Source organism: Eucyclogobius newberryi, unplaced genomic scaffold (assembly GCF_026437365.1).
Source record: "Eucyclogobius newberryi isolate DKJ021-1_F unplaced genomic scaffold, fEucNew1.0.hap1 SCAF_21, whole genome shotgun sequence".
Taxonomy (NCBI): domain Eukaryota; kingdom Metazoa; phylum Chordata; class Actinopteri; order Gobiiformes; family Gobiidae; genus Eucyclogobius; species Eucyclogobius newberryi.
The window spans coordinates 15,179,612-15,199,909 of NW_027315846.1; the positions used below are offsets into that span (position 1 = coordinate 15,179,612).

Sequence of the window (20,298 nt, forward strand, 5' to 3'; positions counted from 1 at the left end):
AGTATTATTTTCCTTTTTATTTTAATTTATGTGTGGCCATTGTATATTGGAGCAAATTGATTACATGTTTGAATTATAGCATACATGAAGCATATCCTCATAAAGTACTCTTTTTACCACATATAGTATACCTTTCATACCATGTTTGCCGGGTTACTTGTTTTTTTGCTTTGGTTTGTCGTATCAGAAGATGCAAATATATTGTCTGGATATGGGCACAGTATATGTAGATTGATGTATATGTAGTGCTTTAAAATAATGTGTAGTTGTTTTACTTGGTTAGACCAAGCTTGTCTTCTTTTAAATATTTGTTACAAATCATGTAATATGAGCGGTAGGGTAGACATTCATGTTTTTTTACACAACACATTTGTTTGTACCTAAACATGTTTCGGATGCTTCAAAACAATGACGGAATTTTAGTGACATACAAAACTACTGATCAAGAACTGGGTCATGTTTACATACATTTAGAAAGACAGTCTTTTTAAAACATTTTATGTGTCACTAGAAAACATCCTGAAATACTGATAACCTACTGGTGCAAATGAATGGGCACATTTGTCTTTACACAATAAAGATACATGGTTAAACACAACAATTAGCTTGGAGAGGATAGCGTGGTTGGAACTATGTGATATTTAGTACATTCTATTTTACAATGTGAATTTGGTATAAAGCATCTTTTTGTATGAATGGTGCGTCAAGTCTTTCTTGTAAGTGACTGATGACAAATTGATGAATAAAAGTAACAAACCAAAGAGCCAAGACTTATGATGATGAGTTTTATTCAAACAATGACTAAACAAATCCTAGTGAGCAATAAGTCTCCAATGTACAACGAAATTGACCTTTGTTGCCTTATTTCCACTGGCAACAAAGCCGAGCTGTGTAAGACCTGTGGGAACGGGGCTTTAGTAGTCTTTTGATTAGAAATTATGCATTTTAGTTCCAAACGCTGCAAGAGGTTAAAAAAATTGACATAGAAAGGAAAGAAGAAAACATTTAAAAATACAAGCTGAAGAAGGCAACCATGAAATACCACAACATTGACTTTTGCATAAAGAAAACAGTCAAGCAGCATTTAGGCCAGCTCTTCTTCACCCTCCTCTTCAAACTCGCCCTCCTCCTCCGCGGTGGCGTCCTGGTACTGCTGGTACTCTGACACTAGGTCGTTCATGTTGCTCTCTGCCTCTGTGAACTCCATTTCGTCCATGCCCTCTCCAGTGTACCTGTAAACATATTATTCATTCATCCATGATTTTGCAGTAGCATGTCAGCACAGGCCCGGGATTACTACCCAGAGCAGTAACAAAACCCATTCCATTTACTCACCAGTGAAGGAAAGCTTTGCGACGGAACATGGCAGTAAACTGCTCGGAGATGCGTTTGAACAGCTCCTGAATGGCTGTGCTGTTTCCTATGAATGTAGCGGCCATTTTGAGGCCACGAGGGGGGATGTCGCACACTGCGGTTTTGACGTTGTTAGGGATCCACTCCACAAAGTAGCTGCTGTTCTTGTTCTGCACATTCAGCATCTGTTCGTCCACCTCCTTCATGGACATGCGACCTCGGAAAATGGCTGCCACCGTGAGGTACCGGCCGTGGCGAGGGTCGCAAGCAGCCATCATGTTCTTGGCATCAAACATCTGCTGGGTTAGCTCAGGAACTGTCAAAGCCCTGCAAGAAAACCACCATTTTAATAAATCACTGAGATGTACAATGATGCGTCCTTTCTAGGAGGTGGGCAGAATATCAAACCTTTGTCAAAGATATGAAATTAAAATATGTACAACATGATTTGTTCACCTCTCGAGGCAACTGCTGTTGTGATTTTTGGCGTTAAAATAAAATAAATTGAGTTGTTAACTCAAGTGTAAAAGCTGAATAAACAAGAATATAAAAAGGTGACATTTCCTACAATTTTGTGCTTAATTTTAACAGTCCAGTCACTTTTTTTCAATGAACCATAGAAAATGTCTAATTACAAAAATATATGAAAATTATTATAGTTATTGAAATAAGAATAAAATCATAGGTCTTCCGTTAGAAAATACTGTTCAACAATTTAAAAGTTTCACCTGTACTGCTGACTGCCTCGACTTGTCAGTGGGGCAAAGCCTGGCATGAAGAAGTGCAATCGGGGAAATGGCACCATGTTCACAGCCAGTTTCCTCAAATCGGCATTGAGCTGACCAGGAAAGCGAAGACAGGTGGTGACACCGCTCATGGTGGCAGAAACAAGATGGTTTAGGTCACCATATGTTGGTGTAGTGAGCTTCAGAGTACGAAAGCAGATGTCATACAGGGCCTCATTATCAATGCAGAAGGTTTCATCTGTGTTCTCGACCAGCTGGTGGACAGAGAGTGTGGCATTGTAAGGCTCCACCACGGTGTCTGACACCTGCCGTTTGAAAAGAGAAAGAGGGGGAAAGTTAGACATTGAACGCACAGTCTTTCCCCATCCATTTAATTAAGTTGCAAGTACCTTAGGTGATGGCACCACACTAAAAGTATTCATGATACGGTCTGGATACTCTTCTCGGATTTTGCTGATTAGTAGAGTACCCATACCAGAGCCCGTACCTCCTCCCAGAGAATGTGTGAGCTGAAAGCCCTGTAGACAGTCACAGCTCTCTGCCTCTTTCCTTACTACATCCATCACAGAGTCCACAAGCTCAGCTCCTTCTGTGTAGTGGCCTTTAGCCCAGTTGTTACCTGCCCCACTCTGGCCTGTATTAGCATGACAATAAACAAATGAGAAACTGGACATTTACATGCAATGTAATTCAATGTGAAATGGACATTCACATTCTTACCAAAGACAAAGTTGTCTGGTCTAAAAATCTGACCAAATGGGCCAGATCTAACAGAGTCCATTGTTCCTGGCTCCAAATCAACAAGAACTGCACGGGGGACATACTTTCCTCCTGTGATAAAATGGGGTGAAAAATATATATTTTTAAATAAAATAAAATATTTATATTATTATTATTATTATATTATTATTAATAATAATAATAATAACTACAATTTACAAATGTAATCCATCTATCAATATTTGGGACACACTTGTCACTAGGTATTGATAGTGCAAATTTTTCACTGCGCAATTCTGCAGGTCTTGGAGAACTGCGCAGTGAAAAATAATGACGCCATTCATGTGGGTGACAGAAAGGGATTTGTTGCCCATTCACAGTACCATAGAAACACTGTTATTCTATAAACATAGCAACAGTATCTAGGAAAACACCATTGTAGTATCCGCTATAATTTTTCAACAATCTACAGCTTGTCCGAACAGTAGAACAGTAGAACATCAGCTTACGAAATAAAAAGTTTGGATCTCACCTGACGCCTCGTTGTAGTAAACGTTGATTCGTTCCAACTGCAGGTCGCTGTCGCCATGGTACGTCCCGGACGGATCGATGCCATGTTCATCACTTATCACCTCCCAAAACTGTAAACGACCAAATGATCAAAAGTGTCGACAGTCAGCAATTATTCTCGCAGTAGCAAACTCTGCACATTCGCGTTAAGACACCAGGGATGTTCTTATATTGGGGACTTGAACGTGGATCTACTGATAAGCTTAAAGTTAGTTTACCGCCCAAACCAAATGTACACTAAAACAGCTATAACACATTTCAGCATTGATATACTGACCTTGGCTCCAATCTGGTTCCCACATTGGCCTGCCTGTAGATGCACAATTTCTCTCATAATGACCGAGTTCAAGGGGTTTACACAAGGAACAACCTGAAGACGACTGTCTCAGTGTTGAAAATCTGTGACGGACTAACGTCAGACAGTCTCTGTTCCAAGTGTACGCAGGGGAGCGATTTTATTGGTGAGGGAAAACGTCACTCAAAGCAGTCTTGAAATTGTATTGGTTGAAACGTTTGCCTCGCTACTCAATAGTCCCGCCCACTTCAATGCGGTTTAGACACGTTCAGAAACAGGTATTAAATAAAACAAATACAATTATGTCATTTAACCATTACTTACCAAAGCTGATTAGCCCCTACCAAGCTTTTAAATGTATTTAATTTGTTTTCTGAAAGCCTACATAAAAAAATGTAATGGGGCTTTGGGGACCAAGTGGTGGGCGGTCCCCTACTTGGGTTTCTTTGGCAACACACAACAGAAACATGGGGAGAAATCTCTAGCAACGGATGCGACGTGTGCAGGGTATTTTTGGAAAACACAGACAACCCTGGTGCAAAAGTTGATCACTAATACATATTTAGGTGTTGTTGTTGTTGTTGTTGCTGCTGCTGCTGCTGCTGCTGCTGCTGCTGCTGCTACTGAATAGTACTTTGTTTTGAATTGTTAATCGCAGGGGCAACTGTCCTAATTTCTCATCATTCTAAAACTCATGGATAAATTCATAAATACTGCATAAAATATACCCAGCAGGGAAGTTATTTTCTGCATACACACGCACACAAAAACAAAGAAAAGAAAATGAAGCATAGAATAGAAAGAACAACGCATAAAAATAAAACATTACAAGACAAGAAAGTGTGACAAATAGATCTTGACGTCATAACCCCGCGACTGTTTATGTGCGACAAATCCACCATGGCGCTCTTTCCAGCTTTTTCTGAAGATGTGTCTGTAAAAGCTGAGGAGTCACCCAAAGGTAATGCTTTATAGTGTCCCATGTGTACAGCCTTAAACGATGTAGGTATGTTAATGTGTGTGTTACGTTCTGTATGCGAACTATCCCATTAAGATAACGTTGCTGTCCAGTTTCTGTTGTCCGGACAGAGTTCGTCATTAGCTAACCCTTGTCAAAATAAGTTGCATGTTTACGCCTATTCTTTGTTTTTCCAGCGTTAGATTGGTTGAAAAACAAAAGTTTTCAAACACAAGATGCTCTTTCTCTTCATGGTCGTTTTTTGGAGAAGACTGGAGATGATGCCACTGAAGCGAGGTCCCTCCTTTCGATTTGTTTCAGTTCTTTATTATGGTCATATTAAATTAAGATTTTAATGTCAAATTTTTAATTGTTTCCAATAACAGGGATTTGAGCTCGGGTGAGGATGAGAACAAGGTGTCTCACAAAAAAAAGCAGAAGAAAAATGAAAAGAAGAAAAAGAAAAAGAAACACAAAAAGCAGCATTCTAACGGCAGCGCGTCTGACTCTGAAATTATATTCCCAAGTGACTTAAAAAAGGAGCAAGATACTGACAGGTTTGTATATCCCTAACACATATTAAATACTTACTATTCAGTAAAATATTATATTTTAACACAGATTTTTTTTCCCAGGCCCGAAAGTCATGTATTTGCAAGTAAATTCTTATGGCTTGATGACATCTCTTCTGCCCAGAAAGATAAATTCTGTGTTGACCACAAGCCAGATGCAGCCAACTGGACTTATAAGTCAATTTACAGAGGGGATGTAGCCAGGTAGACTTAAACAAACAGATACCACAATGTGAGACTATACAAAATAATAATGTAATTTATTGTGTTTGCTGTAGATACAAAAGAAAATGGCCCTCCGTAATGGGCATAGATCCTCGCAGACAAGGAGTTACATGGGATGACTCCGAGTCAAATAAGAAACAGAAAGCCAAGAGGAAGCGTGGAGGAAATGGATGTGGAGACGAAAGATATTATTCTACAGCAAGTCGCAAATTACTTCTATCAGAATCTCCAGTCTTATTATTGCCTACAACAAGGCCGGAAAACTGTGTCAATAGGGCAGCACCTTTCCTTGCTTTGTGTGATGATAAAGGAAACACAATAGATGGTCTGGGGAGTAAGTGGCTTTTGAATATAGAGTAGTGTTTCATTGTCTATGCATTATAAATATATGTCCATTGTGTGTATCCAGGTGACGGGTCACAGGCGACATCATTAAATCCTCTTGGTGTGTATGACCCAGCGACAGCCCTCTGGATGCAGGGTAAAGGAAAACCAGATGAAGCTGTCCAAAAGCAAGATACACAAACGGAGCGTTCATATTTTTATACAAAGAAAACTGAAGACTTTAACAAACGACTTCGGGAGGAGCCAGAGGATACTGAATTGTGGATACAGTTTATACATTACCAGGTATTATCTTTCTGCCATGAATAATAACCCGATTTTTATTATATTAATTTTTGATTATGTTTTGGTTTACTGTACGTTTTTTGTTGACTAGGATGAACTCAGCACAACAGTATTTGATGAAGAACAGGGCAGTCATAGACCTAAATCTTCCTGTCGTGCCGTGCTTGAGAAAAAGTTGAGCATTGCAGATCGTGCTGTTTCCTCAAACCCTAGTTGTATTTCTTTACAACTTGAGAGGCTAAAAATCTGCCAAGAAATGTGGGAGTCCTCAACTTTGGCTAAAGAATGGAAGAAGCTGGTTAGACATATTATTATTGTAATTTTGTCAAATCCAGACATAATATGTTTGTCAACTAAATCTTTTTTTATGTCATATTGCAGGTGTTTCTCCACCCAAACAGTGCACCTTTGTGGAAGGAGTATTTAATGTTCATGCAGAGCTATTTTAGTAACTTTTCTGTGTCAAAAGTCCACTCTGCTTATGGAAAATGTCTAAGCACTCTCAGTGCTGTTCGAGATGGAAGTATGGTCTCTCATCCAGCACTGCCTGGACTGGAGGAGGATATGTTGGGTAACTTTTATTATAATAAGACTGATTTCTATTTTGACTTGAAAATTACAACTTATTTTATTCTGTTTTCTTCTTTTAGATATCTTCATTCAGCAGTGCCATTTCCTGCGCCAGGCTGGTCACTCAGAAAAGGCATCATCTCTGTTTCAGGCCATGATAGAATTTACTTTTTTAAAACCTGAAAGTCTACAAAAACTAACTACTAAGCAGCAGGTGCGCAGCATTCTGTAGCTTTTGTCTATTTTCAACTGTACACATTACAAGATGAAACTAATATCTTGTTATTTACTTGGTTTAGGTGGAATTTTTTGAGACCTTCTGGGACAGTGGTGAGGAAAGGGTTGGTGAGCCTGGATCAAAAGGCTGGAAAAGATGGATGCTTCAACAGGAGCGAGGTGGTTGGCTGCAGCCAAGTGCAGGTATAACATCAAACATTGGAAACTTACCAAGATTTACCATTACATTCTTGAAATTATATTTTGCATACAGTATGTGTGTTGTGATTCTTAGAAGAAGAAGAGGATGAAGAAGAGGAAGAAGATGAGGTGAAGGACCAGAACCAGCCCAGATGGAAGGTTTGGCTAGATGTGGAGTCATCTCGGGAAGCAGCTCATTGGTTACCTTGGAGACCTGACAAATCCAAGGGCCAATCAGAGGATGACTGTGAAGACCCTGACAGACAGGTACTGGCTCCGTACAAACCATTTACTTCTACTCTATTGTATTACTAGACATATTCAAAAATACTTAATTTAGATGTTCTTTCCCTTTCTTGTTTCAAGGTTCTGTTTGATGACATTGGCCAGTCCATGATCTGTTTGTCATCCCCAGAATTACAGTTTCGCCTTCTTCTTCACTTTTTCTCATTTCTGGGACTGCCAGTGAATATTACCACACTAAGCCTATCTGGAATGCTGCTAGAAAACCTTTCACTACTGACTCAAAGTAAGAAAAATAATAATAATAATATTACAAACATACATAAACATTATTAACAAACTAATTTTCTTAGATGATGACACTGCGCAACCTTTGACATTTCCTGAGCTTCTTCACACTGGGATGAACTCTGCTGGACAGATAACAACTCTCCAGGGAACACCAAAATGCACTGGGCTGGGAAAGCAGGGTGAAAAGTTTTTAAATAATGTTCTTGCTATGATTCAGCCTTTACTTCCTAGCCATCATCGAGCCATCCTGTCTCTTAGTCGGATTCAGTATGAGAAACTGAAGGTATAAGTGCTTGTCTTTTTTGTTTTTTAGTCTTAACAGTGATTTTTCTTTTTAATGTACTGAACATATTCTTTTCTATGTGTTTATAACAGGTTTGGCAGTGTACATGCAGTAACAACAAAAAACATATCCACTCACAAGGCAAGAAAAGCAAAAGGGTTGCTAAGCGCTTACTTAAAGAACCAGAGAACCGTTCTTCTTTAGAGATGTGGCGTGAGTATGCTCACCTGGAGTGGCTTTTGGGAAAACTCGAAGAAGCGCGGAAGGTTTTTGTCACAGCAGCAGCCCTCGGAAAGACCAATGCCCTTAACTCTCCAAGTCTGTGTAATCTGATATTATTGTGGGCACAATTAGAGATTGAAAATGCATTAGACGTTGGTGGAAGACAGAAAGATGTAACCGCCTCGCCTGCCGTGTGTATTCTTACACGACTTGCTGAAGGAATCCCAGTGTCCTCTTCTCAACTGCTCTCTCCTGTTTCCATATTAAAAGCTCGGAAGTCATATGACCAAGCTCTAAACTGCACTTTATCTACCTTGGATCAGGTCTCCCTTACACAAGATGAAAAAGGTTAGTCTAACTGATGCTGTTTTCTTTGTAAGAAAGGCCAATACGTGTATTAATAAAACACTGATGCCTTTCCAGGTCAGTCATACAGAGGGCTGGTTGGCTGCTACGCTCTCTTCCAGTACCTCACAGTGGGGATCAAATCGGCTTCTGATGTGTACACTCTAACAAGAAACCGAATTGAGACGCTACAGCAAAGGCTAACGGGAGGTCTTAAAAAGAGTGAAGCTGGTTACAGGGATTTCATTTCTAAGTTATCTTCCGAGCGTGAGGCTTTAGCCATTCAGCAAGCAACTTTGCTTAGGTATCACAACAAAGTGAGCGTGTTCCCTTTAGCTCAACTACGACAGATGTTGACAGCTGCATTGTCTACCTGGCCTTGCTGTGCTGCCCTCTGGAGCATCTACATTCAGGTATTTTTTTTAAAAATTGACTTTTTTTTCTCTGGAGAAGTTCACCTTTGAGCTGTCTTTACCATTTTCAGGTGGAGAACCGTTATCATAGTGCTGGCCGCGCTCGTCGCTTTTTTCATTCTGTAATGCGGATAGCCAATAATGTGGTGCCAACCCTCTTTGCCATCGTCGCCGAACAACAAAGGAAGCAGACTGTGGATGCTGCTCAGAGGTATACATAAGCAATTATAGAATAACTATTATACTACGTGTTATCAATTGTATTACCGGTATATAAAATGTTCAAACTCTTCTAGATCGTGTTGTCATGGTACTGCCTTGCCTACCTTGCCAGAGAATGGCCTCGGTCACAGGATTCGTGGATTATTTGAAAATGCAACTAAAACAAAGACGGGAGCTCATTGTCCTCTGCTTTGGAGAATGTATATGTATTTCCTGGTGAGGAGGCAAAAATACACTTTTTATGTACTATAATATCATTATAATATAATATTGGTGCAGTATTAACTGGTATAGGTAGCTAATCTACGCCCAATGTGGGTGCATTGTTTTGCTACTCTTACACATTCTAACGACTATAAAAAGCATGGCTTGTGTTTAAACCATTTATCATTTAGGTATCGGATGGGAAGGTGGATCAAGCCAAAGGAATTTTCTATAAAGCTCTGCAGAATGTTCCCTGGACAAAGGTAATATTGAGTCAATGCAATTTTTTTTACACAAATAACATGAATTACTGTAGGCATAAATGTTAACAATGTGCTGTGTTGGGATCAGGGCCTGTATATGGATGCTGTTCAGCTGTTTCCTGAGCATTTGATGGAATTTGTGGACTTGATGACAGAAAAAGAACTTCGACTCAGACTACCACTGGAAGAGCTTGATATACTTCTGGAGGACTAAAATTACCATCCTCGGCAGTTTTAACAAAAAAAATCATGCGCTATTGTTGAATGTGTAAGATTTAGATTTTTATGAGTATCAATTATACATTTGTAACATAGTAAAAGTGTTTGTCTGTTATGTTTTTTTACACCAATATTTTAATAGATCCATGCTTTATCAGTACCAGTGACTACAGAACTAATTGTCCCCCAGAAAGCTTACAAAAAATATAATACATCCATGTGGAAAAGTGAATTTTACTTCCGGTATTGGCTTCGAAATGGGCGGGACTGTTGAGCCATGGGGCGGAACCTAAACGTAGAAAAAGTAGAAGGGCTTCCTCAAAAATTAAAATTGTTATTTTGAAGATACATTTTCCAGCCAATCAAAGCACCTTTTGATTCAGTTTTTATAGTTTTACAATTTTCTGTATTTCTAGTATGAAGAATAGTTCCTTCTCCTCTCAACGTTTCGCCGTGGTTTGACGCATTGCAGATCTGACCTGACCAATCGGAGAGCTCTGATCAGTCTGCAGAAGATTGCAATTTTGCCTTGGCCAATTGCAAACTGCTTTTCAAAACCAAGCCGCTCCTCCATTGCTGGAAATTGTGGCCTTTTTCCCTCCTTTCATTTTTTTTTTACAGTATCCTTCCGCGGTTATTTAAAAAAACCGTGGTAAGGAAAAGTAGTCCATCACTTTCAATGAAGGGAGTGTCTACAGAGCCGCGAAACTGCCATGTTATTTTGTGCAACGGCTCCTGAAACTGCTGGGCTATTTGACCGCGCAGCGGCTCTGCAGCCACGGCCAATGCCACATTACTTTCAACAAAGGTTTACTTATATTTACTGTATAAATGTATTGTATTTAACGGCATATTCCTCAACTCTGAAGGTGTTAAGTTTGTTGTTCTGAGAATATTTTTGAAAAAAAATTGTACTTTGCAGAGTAGTTTTATTTTGTTTGATGCATCGCTTATTAACTTGGGGGGAGCTGTAGCTCAGTGGTAGAGTGCCCATCTTCTGATCCAAATGTCGGTGGTTCGCCTCGTTGTGTCGTTGGGCAAGACACTTAACCCAACTTGCCCCCAGTTTTTGCGTACATCTGGTGCGTGAATGGGTGACTGGTTCCTTGATGTAAAGCGCTTTGAGTACCTTGACGGTAGAAAAGCGCTATATAAATTTACCATTTAAAACTTCAGATCAAAAATCATCTTCTTAAAATATTCCAGTAGAAGTAGAATACTTTTACTTTTATTTGTATTCTATTTGGTTTGTAACAAAACACTGACACCATGCCTTCAGATATGATTTGTTAAAGCCCTGGATCACTGAACTTAATGACTACAGGTCTGTGGCGCTGACGTCTGTAGTCATGAAGTCATTTGAGCGCCTGGTCTTGCCCACCTCAAGTCCACGTTTACACAAAGGAGGAACTCATGAAACTGCGGACAACAGTCGTCTTACCCGGAGATCGTCACGTTATCCCGTCGCAATACTGACCTAACCTAATACTGATGTGCAATTCTGTCATATGTGCAATTACTGTGAAATTCATGTGCAATCTATGTGCTGTCGTGACACATATTCATGTGCAATTACTGTCGGGATCACATGCAATGGTATTTATGTATTTATTTGTCTAAGGGTTTTTTTATTTATTTATAGGAGATCTTCTACTGAAAGTGTTTTTCAGACTTCCTATAAGTGATCTGTTCTTCTGTATCTACCTCTGTATCTACCTGCGTTGCACCAATGAAATTTCCCCATGTGGGACAATAAAGGAATATCTTATCTTCACCTCCCCCTGCTGGACCCCCTGCAGTTCACCTACAGAGCAAACAGAACTGTGGACGACGCAATCAACCTGGCACTCCACTTCACCCTGCAGCATCTGGACTCCCTGGGAACCTCTACCAGGATCCTGTTTGTGGAATCTACACCATCCTCCCCGCTCTGCTCCAGGACAAGCTCTCCCAGCTCAACATGTCTGACGAGTTGGAGTCAGTGCGTGCGGCTGGGAAAGAATGTCTCAGACAATTGGACTATTGGCACAGGAGCTCCACAGGGCTGTGTACTTTCTCCTCTGCTCTTCTCCCTGTACACAAACTGCTGCACCTCCAGCCACGACCCCATAAAACTGATCAAGTTTGTGGATGACACCACCCTCGTCGGGCTCATCTTGGAGGAGGAGGAGGGAGGTGGAGCGGCTGGTGTCCTGGTGCAGCGGTAACAACCTGGAGCTTAACGCCCAGAAGACAGTGGAGATGATCGTGGACTTCAGAAAAGTCACAGCCCCCCAGCGCCCCCTCACCATCACAGACTCCCCCATCTCCACTGTGGACTCCCTCCGCTTTCTCGGTACCACCGCCACCCGGGACCTCAAATGGGGGCCCACCATGAGCTCCCTCACCGGGAAGGCCCAGCAGAGGATGTACTTCCTGTGGCAGCTGAGGAAAGCTGTTGTTGTTGTTGTTGTTTTATGGCGGTTGGCATCCAATTGTTGCATTACCGCCAGACTTTATTCCTCAGACTTTTCGTAGTCCTCAGACTCTGTCGTAGTCCGTAAAAGTACTCCTTCCAAAGCCAAGCCGCCAGCGGAGATGATGGCGCAGTTCTACACGGCCATCATCGAGAAGAAGAATAAAGTCTAAAGAATGAAGAATAAAGCCTGAAGAATAAAAATTTGAAGGGGACGAATAAAGTCTTAAGAATTAAGCCTAAATGAGGGGGGGTAATGTTGTTGTTGTTGTTGTTTTATGGCGATTGGCATCCAAGTATTGCATTACTGCCAGACTTTATTCTTCAGACTTCATTTTGTTGTTGTTGTTGTTGTTGTTTTATGGCGGTTGTCATCAAAGTTGTTGCATTACCGCCAGACTTTATTCTTCAGACTTTGTCGTATTCTTTAGAAGTTGTTGTTGTTGTTGTTGTTGTTGTTTTATGGCGGTTGGCATCCAAGTTGTTGTTGTTGTTGTTGTTTTATGGCGGTTGGCATCCGAGTGTTGCATTACCGCCAGACTGTTGCATTACTTGGATGTTCCTCAGACTTTGTCGTAGTCCTCAGACTAGAAGTTCTTCTTCCATCACTTTGGTGTTTCAAGTCTAAAGAATAAAGTCTGAAGAATTTGTGGGCTTTGAACTCCTGTGCTTCTGAAGAATGAAGTCTAAAGAATAAAGTTTGGCGGTAATGTAACGGTTGGATACCAGCTGCCATAAAACACCGAAGCTGCAGGGAGATTCCTTGGAACAAAGGAGCTTGATTGGGCAGATATAGAAAACAGGCTAAAGGCGCTAAATGGGAGTCGGAGTCATGGGGGTCTGCTTGTGGGGAGTCAGAGTGATCAGAGTGACGAGATGGGGGTGGTCTCGTAGACGCACGGCTACCAAGCAGGGACATCAGTGGAAATATTAAAGCCTATAGAATGAAGCCTAAAGAATAAAGCTGTACGGTGGAAGCACCGAACGTCAAAGAAGGAGAGGAAGATGAAGAAGAGTCTCCCTGGAATAAAGCCGGTTGGTCTCTGAAACAACAACAACTATTCTAGTCACAAAGACATATCATGACCTCATGGGCTTTGTAACACCAAAGCAATGGGAGGAGTACTTTTACGCACTACGACAGTCTGAGGACTACGAAAAGTCTGAGGAATAAAGTCTGGCGGTAATGCAACAATTGGATGCCAACCGCCATAAAACAACAACAACAACCGAAGAAGAAGAAGAAGAAGACGACGACATAAAAGACCGAAGAAGAAGAAGAAGAAGAAGAAGAAGCTGTAGTGCGGAGGAATATAGTGAGGCGGTGGTTCGCCCTGTGTTTCGCCCGCCTCCGACGCGCCCAGCAGCGTTCACAGGTTTCCTCTGTCCACAGGTCCGCGGTAACAGACCAGCCCTCCACTCTCACCCAGACATGGTGAGTATGTTTTAAAACGCCACGATAAACTAAGCTTTTATTGTGTGATGTCTGTGTTTGCGTGATGCTGTGGTTAAATGAATCGCTCTGGAATGACTTGACGCAGGTGCAGGCTGAGTGTCGGCGCAAGATAATTGTCTAAACTAACCACTGATATTTACCTGGTGTGTTGTCCAGAGAAGATGGATAAGTCCGTTTTATAATAATCAATCTTTGTATTTACATTGTGAGCGTTGTAAAATGTGGCTGTGTCGGCGCCGTTTTCTCCTTTTGGCTGCGCGTGTTTGCGCGGGCGCCAGTTTAAAATGTATATTGCACAGTGTCAGTCCATTCATTCTCTCCATACGTAGATGTCACTCTTTTACTATTTAATTTAAATTCGAGAGGGAACATTGACGCATACTTTGTTTTACGAGGTGCTCTGTGCTCTTATTTTGGTTTTACACTGGACCCTTTTCCACGTATTCTTTTTTTTTCTTCATCTATATTGTCATTTCATTATTGATTTTAAGTTCTGATTGTATAAAAATTGCCTTTCAAACCCATATCGTATGTAAATCAACTTGTGCGAACCTCTTTAGAGTTTTGATCACACAGTTCTCAAACCAGACTTGTTGATACACATCGACTCCACGTGCCTTTCATTTACTGCCAATGAAGGTGTGTCAACGTGCAAATAAGATGTGGCTTCAAGCATGAAGAAGAAGTCCTAGGCTGAAACTAGAACCATCGCCAGTGCATGAGAGTTTGTTTTGATCATAGTGTGAAAATATCTGGTACATATTAATCGTAGTTTTACACCAGTTCAGTGTCAGTTTGTGACGAAAAGTTTAGGCCAACCATCATGTGAAACCAACATGCAGTGGTCACCTATCATTTAAGATCTCAACTCATGTTTTTTTTAAATTGCTGGAAGAATCAGATCTCAGAATGAAATGTATTGGTGCATTCTAATTTGAGGCGTGCAGGGCAGTTGGCGTGGATGAGAATCTGTTAACTGTTCTTTGATAACATGACGTGTTCCAATATGACTCAATTGTGACCACAATGACCAACCCTTTTGGCACTTCCAAAATTGTGACGTTTGCTAATTGTGTGTATTAAGTCACAATTGCAATCACAATTTATCTTGCAGTCACAGTTGTAGTGACCTCTGCTGAACACTGACATGATCAAATGCTGTAAAATTAACTTTCATGTAATTTTTTTTACATGTGTGTATATATGCGTTTGACTAAATTGGACACATTGGTCAGTATTTTTAATATCAGCTCTGATCAATTAAATGCTAGACTGATTCAGTTTAATTTCTAAATTTTGTTAACTTGACTTGTATTTGGGGTATGCAAATCATTGCAGTTTCTAATAATATTCAACTTGCTGTATTGTATTGCTATACAAAACGAGTGTTGCAATACTTAATATTTTGATATCATTTCATATAAACACTTTTATTGACTTCTTAAATTGTATTTTGCCGTAACAATATTTTTTTGTGAAATAAAACGTCCAGTAAGTAGTTTAATCTGATATATAAATTTTAAGACTTAAAGTAAAGATGAGACGGTTGGTGAAGGTCGTGGTACAACTACAACAAACTGAAAACCAGTTTATCCTGTGTCCATCTATTAACCAGGCTCTGCACAAAGGCTTTACTCTTCATACCATAACCACAGTACAGGGTACTGTGGTTATGGTAAGGGTAAAAGTTGTAGGTATTAATCTACACATTTGTTTTATTATTGAAGCATGTCATTTGACTGATGTGATTGGCTGAATCTCTGCAGTGAGTCCTTCCTCTTCCCAAGCAATGGGTGCCATTACAGAGCAAACCTTATTAACTCTGTGATATCAAAAAAGAATCAGCAGAAGCCTAACAAGATGGAGTCTTGGGAGTTTGTGAACTCACAAAAAATGAAAGAAATAGTCTTGCTGGCAAGATTATCTTATGGGAGGCTGTGTATGTTTTACAACTCACTTCAGGATCTCAGTGTGAAACATGTAGCACCTCTGGCACTGCAGCACCTTGAGACTGGGAGCTATTTGACCTGGATATTAGAGGGTTAGCAGCTTGTTAACCAAAGCTTGAGCCTATGGACACATGCACAAGTAATGCCTGTCATAACCACCAGCTAAAGCTTTGGAATGCTAACGTGTTGAATAATGTGTGATAATAGGAGTGAAGTGAGTGAAAATAACAAAATTGTTTATTCTGATAAAAGTTTTTCAAAATAGCACTTTTTAACACTATACGCAGAGACATTAATTGTCTGTTACTTTGGGCTTGTTGAGTTCTGGCTTCACGTTGTGAGTTAAAACTCTGATCCTGGGGTGGTTCTGGTGGTGTCTCAAAGGCCCTGCCATGTGATCCTCTCCAGGAGCTGCAACAAGAGCAGACTGACACCGGCTGCTACTCTGAGGCTACCCCACAGAGCTGACGCTTTGTCATGGCCTTTCTGTGTGTGTGTGCTGGAGGCCCATAGACCACAAGGGGCTGAACCACTGTTCTGTCCCGCTCGGATGGGGAAATGGACCCAAAGCTTAGCTGCCACAGTCGGGTCACACATGGATAACTGCCACTGCTCCTGCTATAGGACGTTGCTGATGGTTTGGCCTGCTCTGTAGTATCTGGAGTGTTTTTATTTTTTATCTGACCTTTACTTATTGAGTGCCTATGGCTTTTGTTTATGCTGCTAATAAAAGGACAAAATCCACAAAAAGAAGCTGGAAACCATAAAGGCGTGTGCCTCAGCTCTGTTTAGACTGGGGGTTCCTCTGATCCATGTCTGGACGTCATTTTTACCCTTCATCAAATTCTGTTCCAAAGTATTGTCACTGTCCTCGTTGCTACTGCCCCCTCAACATGATGCCCAAAAAGGCGGCCATGTATCCTGTGGAGGACGATCTGGTAAGTCTGTCCACGGTGTATGACCTGCTGGACGAGCAGCAGCATTTCTACAAGGAGCTGATCCAGCAGCAGGAGAGGAACTACAGGGCTTTTCTTCAGATGGTCATGGACTCCACCTCCAGCCGCATGGACAGCCTTGTCCGGGAGATGCAGGACTTGAGGAACTGTCTGCAAAAAACAAAGTCGGACCTGGCCGAAGTGAAGAGGCATGGTGTCCAGAACAACAAGCGCACTGAGTGTTTGGCCGAGGGCCTGGTAATGGTCAGAGGAGCGCTAGACGGACTCTCTATGAAAGGAGGCGGGGCAGGTGTGAGGACAGCAGACTCAAAGCACCCGGGCTTGAGGCTGGATACGAGGGGTCGAGCTGCTGCTGGCCGAGCAGAAGTGAAGCGGGCTGGGCCTAAAGCTGCGAAGCTTGTAGCAGACATCACTGATATCCACTTTGAAAACATAAAGGTTGTGCGCCAATATCATATTTGTCAAATAGCTGTTACTGATACTAAATATCAACATTTAAATTCATAGGCCTACAAGGTGAGATATATATATATATATATATATATTATATTAACCACACACAAAATAAATAATCCCTGTCTGAACGTTGATTGGGTGAGATATAATTGACAAGTATAATAAAGTCCTCTTTATTTGCAGACGTAATTGCTCTTGCGTCTGACATATTGAGCACATCTGTGCTACATTTTAAATATTTGCCCGATGAGTAACCTTGGAAAACTCTGCTGGATATTGTTCCAAAATCATGCAGCACTACTATAAATATATACCATCTGTCATTACCATTTGTTCTAAATATGTGACTTGCATGTCTTTGCATTTTCAGGCTGACCAGCTAACAGAAGAGCAGATCGCTGGTAAGACAATCCTCTCAAATCATTTGGGCAAAGAAAAGATACATTTAGTAAGTAAGACTATTTCAGTTGTGTTTTCTCCTTTCTTCAGAGTTCAAGGAGGCCTTCTCCTTGTTTGACAAAGACGGCGATGGGACCATCACAACAAAAGAACTGGGGACTGTCATGAGGTCACTGGGCCAAAACCCGACTGAAGCTGAACTTCAAGACATGATCAACGAGGTAGACGCTGATGGTAGGTTTAGTGTTGGAAGTTGACTACTTTGCCTTTTGTCAATCCTGGGACAACGCTAAATGCAATTATTCTGTCCAGGCAATGGGACCATTGACTTTCCTGAGTTTCTGACAATGATGGCAAGAAAAATGAAAGATACAGACAGCGAGGAAGAAATCAGAGAGGCATTCAGAGTTTTTGATAAGGTACAGCGCTTATTTAGTTTTGTCCATATAAAAAATACACTTGACTCATAACATTTGTCTGTTCAGGACGGAAATGGTTACATTAGTGCAGCAGAACTGCGTCATGTAATGACAAATCTGGGAGAGAAACTGACCGACGAAGAAGTAGATGAAATGATCAGAGAAGCTGACATCGATGGAGATGGCCAGGTCAACTATGAAGGTAAGATCCACTGTACACTTTATTCTGTTCAATATTGCATACTTAAAACCTTTTTTTTCCATTTGTCTCCTCAGAGTTTGTTCAGATGATGACCAACAAATAAAGGGACTATCATGAAGGATCAAATAATTCACATACCTCTTGTTGCTAAAGGCCCATATTTATTTCATACTGTATAGACGACTTTAACTGCAAAATCAAACTGTTCACATACCTCCATAGTGTAAAGGGTCCATATTCATACAGCATAGACAACTTAAACTGAATGTGAAATCTGTTCATTTTACAAGCTCAAAAAAAGTAAAGGATCAAACTAAAATTAATCTGCATGTACTGACTTGTGTCCTGCCTCAGCACTCAGCTGACCAATCAGATCATCAAACCTTTAGCCGCCTTTCTGCAGCTGGCCTGTTCAGCCGCTGCTATTCTGCTTCCTGGTTCCGTCTGGCTGATGTCGTCATTATTTAGGTCTATTCTTTTTCAAACGTGACGCTTTATTCGTTTACGTTTCCATGCATGCAGCTTTAGATGGGTTACTGTTGCGAGCCCAGTGGCAAAAGGCTGTGAGCGTCAGGCCTGGGACCCACATTGGAGTGAGAGTAGACAGATGGGAGTGAGAAAACCAGCACGAGTTGCAGGTTTCTTGCCTAAATGAAGTCCACAATGGCAGGTATTTTTAAGAAAATATTAAAATTGAATAAAATCATTTTAGATTATGTGCTCCTAGCATGTCCAGATAAAAGCTTTTATCTTTTGTGTGTTAACCCTGATGGGGCTTAGATTTTCGACCCTGTGGACAGTGGTGTATCCTGGTCTGAGGGGTGGGAGGGGCTCGGGGTGATGTACAACAGCAATGTTCTGGGCAATATCGGTGTCCTAGTAGACTTGAATGAATAAATGGCTTCAGTTTACATGTAATCACCAGAGTCCTCAGGAACAGAATATTGCCCTAAACATCACGTTGTCTCCTGGGAATGGGATGCGTCAGGTTTATGAGGATGGGGACTTGTACTTGTGTGCAGTTGAGTGTATGTGTGTGTGTGGGTGGGTGCGGCGAGGCCTGACCCAGTCCAACTGTTCTGCTCAGTTCAGTTGATCTGCATCCCAAGTTGTACATGCTAAGTCTTTACATTTTTTTCCAATAAAATACCATGAAGTCAAAGCTTGTGCTGTGTTTTTTCTAACCAAACGAGCAGTATGGAACAGCAATCAAAACGTGTGAAATAGAATTGTACAATCACCTTGTTGGAAGGAAATGGCTCGGAGTATTTGGCACTTCACTTGGTGTAATGGTGCCATTGTGTGTGTGGAGTGGTGTCAGGGAGACCAGTCTGTGTGCTGTTGCTAGGCAATGTGGCAGGCCTAGGATGGGGGAGGGCAACAGATTTTCACTGGAAAGTGCATCTAAAGAAGTTGGTCTTATTTATCATCAACTTAATCATGCACATTAAAGACCACTCACCCAAACTAAAGATCTTTGACTATTCTAAACTGCCCGATGTCCCTACAATTAATGTTTGTCAATTAAGATGATGAGGCTTCTTTATGAAGTCTCTTGCCACAGAAATAGACTAAAGAAAACATGTGCACACATTTAGTAGCTCTGGTTATGTAACCATGTGTATAATGTAGTGCTGCTACTGAACCAAACCACACTTCACTTCGAACATATCACATTTTATCAAAGAAATATTTATGAATGATTCCAATTGTAACTAAATTCCTGCCGCTTTCACCTTTTTAGATATTGTAGTTTACAACCTCTGGTGCACAGGTGCTTTAATTGTTTTATTCATGTTATGAAATGGCTTTTTTATTATAAGGATCATCAATAAATGCTATCAACACATTTAAAAGAATACACTTTAAAATTAAATATATAGTTGGATAGATGGATTGTATTGACGAATGACAAAGTTCAAGTTGGATTTTTCAAGAAGGGAACGTTGATATTGATTTTATTACAAGACTTGACATGTTTTTGTGGGAACACGAAATTGTGATTTAACAATATTCAAGACTAGGTTTGAAGTAGATGAATTACATTGTGGATAACTTTCTGCTTTAATTAGTATCATTACTATTTTAGTTTTACTGTAATTTTGTCCACAAAGTCTACAGTCTATATTTCAAGTAATAAGTTCTACTACTCCTACTGTGATGTTATATATTTAGGACTACAGGACATTTAAATGAGGGTTTTCTTCACATTGTGCAGACAGGCCTCAGGTGTGGCAGAGGTCAT

At 40.7% G+C, this 20,298-nt stretch overlaps 3 protein-coding genes across 3 annotated transcripts; 2 read left to right on the top strand and 1 right to left on the bottom strand.

The window, feature by feature from the left end:
• Positions 1-1,077: 1,077 nt before the first annotated feature.
• Positions 1,078-3,803, bottom strand: LOC140371026 (tubulin beta-4B chain). The gene is made up of 7 exons (XM_072458308.1): positions 3,667-3,803; positions 3,352-3,460; positions 2,820-2,930; positions 2,489-2,733; positions 2,082-2,404; positions 1,336-1,680; positions 1,078-1,232 (listed from the first exon to the last, which is right to left on the bottom strand). Exons 1-7 carry the CDS (start codon positions 3,721-3,723, stop codon positions 1,085-1,087), a joined length of 1,338 nt encoding a protein of 445 aa, XP_072314409.1. The 5' UTR covers positions 3,724-3,803; the 3' UTR covers positions 1,078-1,084.
• Positions 3,804-4,546: 743 nt separating this feature from the next.
• Positions 4,547-9,801, top strand: nrde2 (NRDE-2, necessary for RNA interference, domain containing). Its single transcript, XM_072458307.1, has 19 exons — positions 4,547-4,645; positions 4,840-4,939; positions 5,029-5,199; positions 5,278-5,418; positions 5,493-5,773; positions 5,849-6,069; positions 6,161-6,367; positions 6,451-6,640; positions 6,720-6,853; positions 6,939-7,059; positions 7,151-7,323; positions 7,423-7,585; positions 7,653-7,873; positions 7,966-8,443; positions 8,519-8,853; positions 8,925-9,064; positions 9,150-9,291; positions 9,471-9,542; positions 9,631-9,801. The coding sequence occupies exons 1-19, from the start codon at positions 4,567-4,569 to the stop codon at positions 9,754-9,756; spliced, it is 3,495 nt and encodes a 1,164-aa protein (XP_072314408.1). The 5' UTR covers positions 4,547-4,566; the 3' UTR covers positions 9,757-9,801.
• A 3,715-nt stretch (positions 9,802-13,516) lies between these two features.
• Positions 13,517-19,215, top strand: LOC140370485 (calmodulin-alpha-like). Its single transcript, XM_072457650.1, has 6 exons — positions 13,517-13,651; positions 17,404-17,434; positions 17,523-17,666; positions 17,745-17,851; positions 17,918-18,053; positions 18,128-19,215. The coding sequence occupies exons 1-6, from the start codon at positions 13,649-13,651 to the stop codon at positions 18,154-18,156; spliced, it is 450 nt and encodes a 149-aa protein (XP_072313751.1). The 5' UTR covers positions 13,517-13,648; the 3' UTR covers positions 18,157-19,215.
• The last annotated feature ends 1,083 nt before the right edge of the window (positions 19,216-20,298 follow it).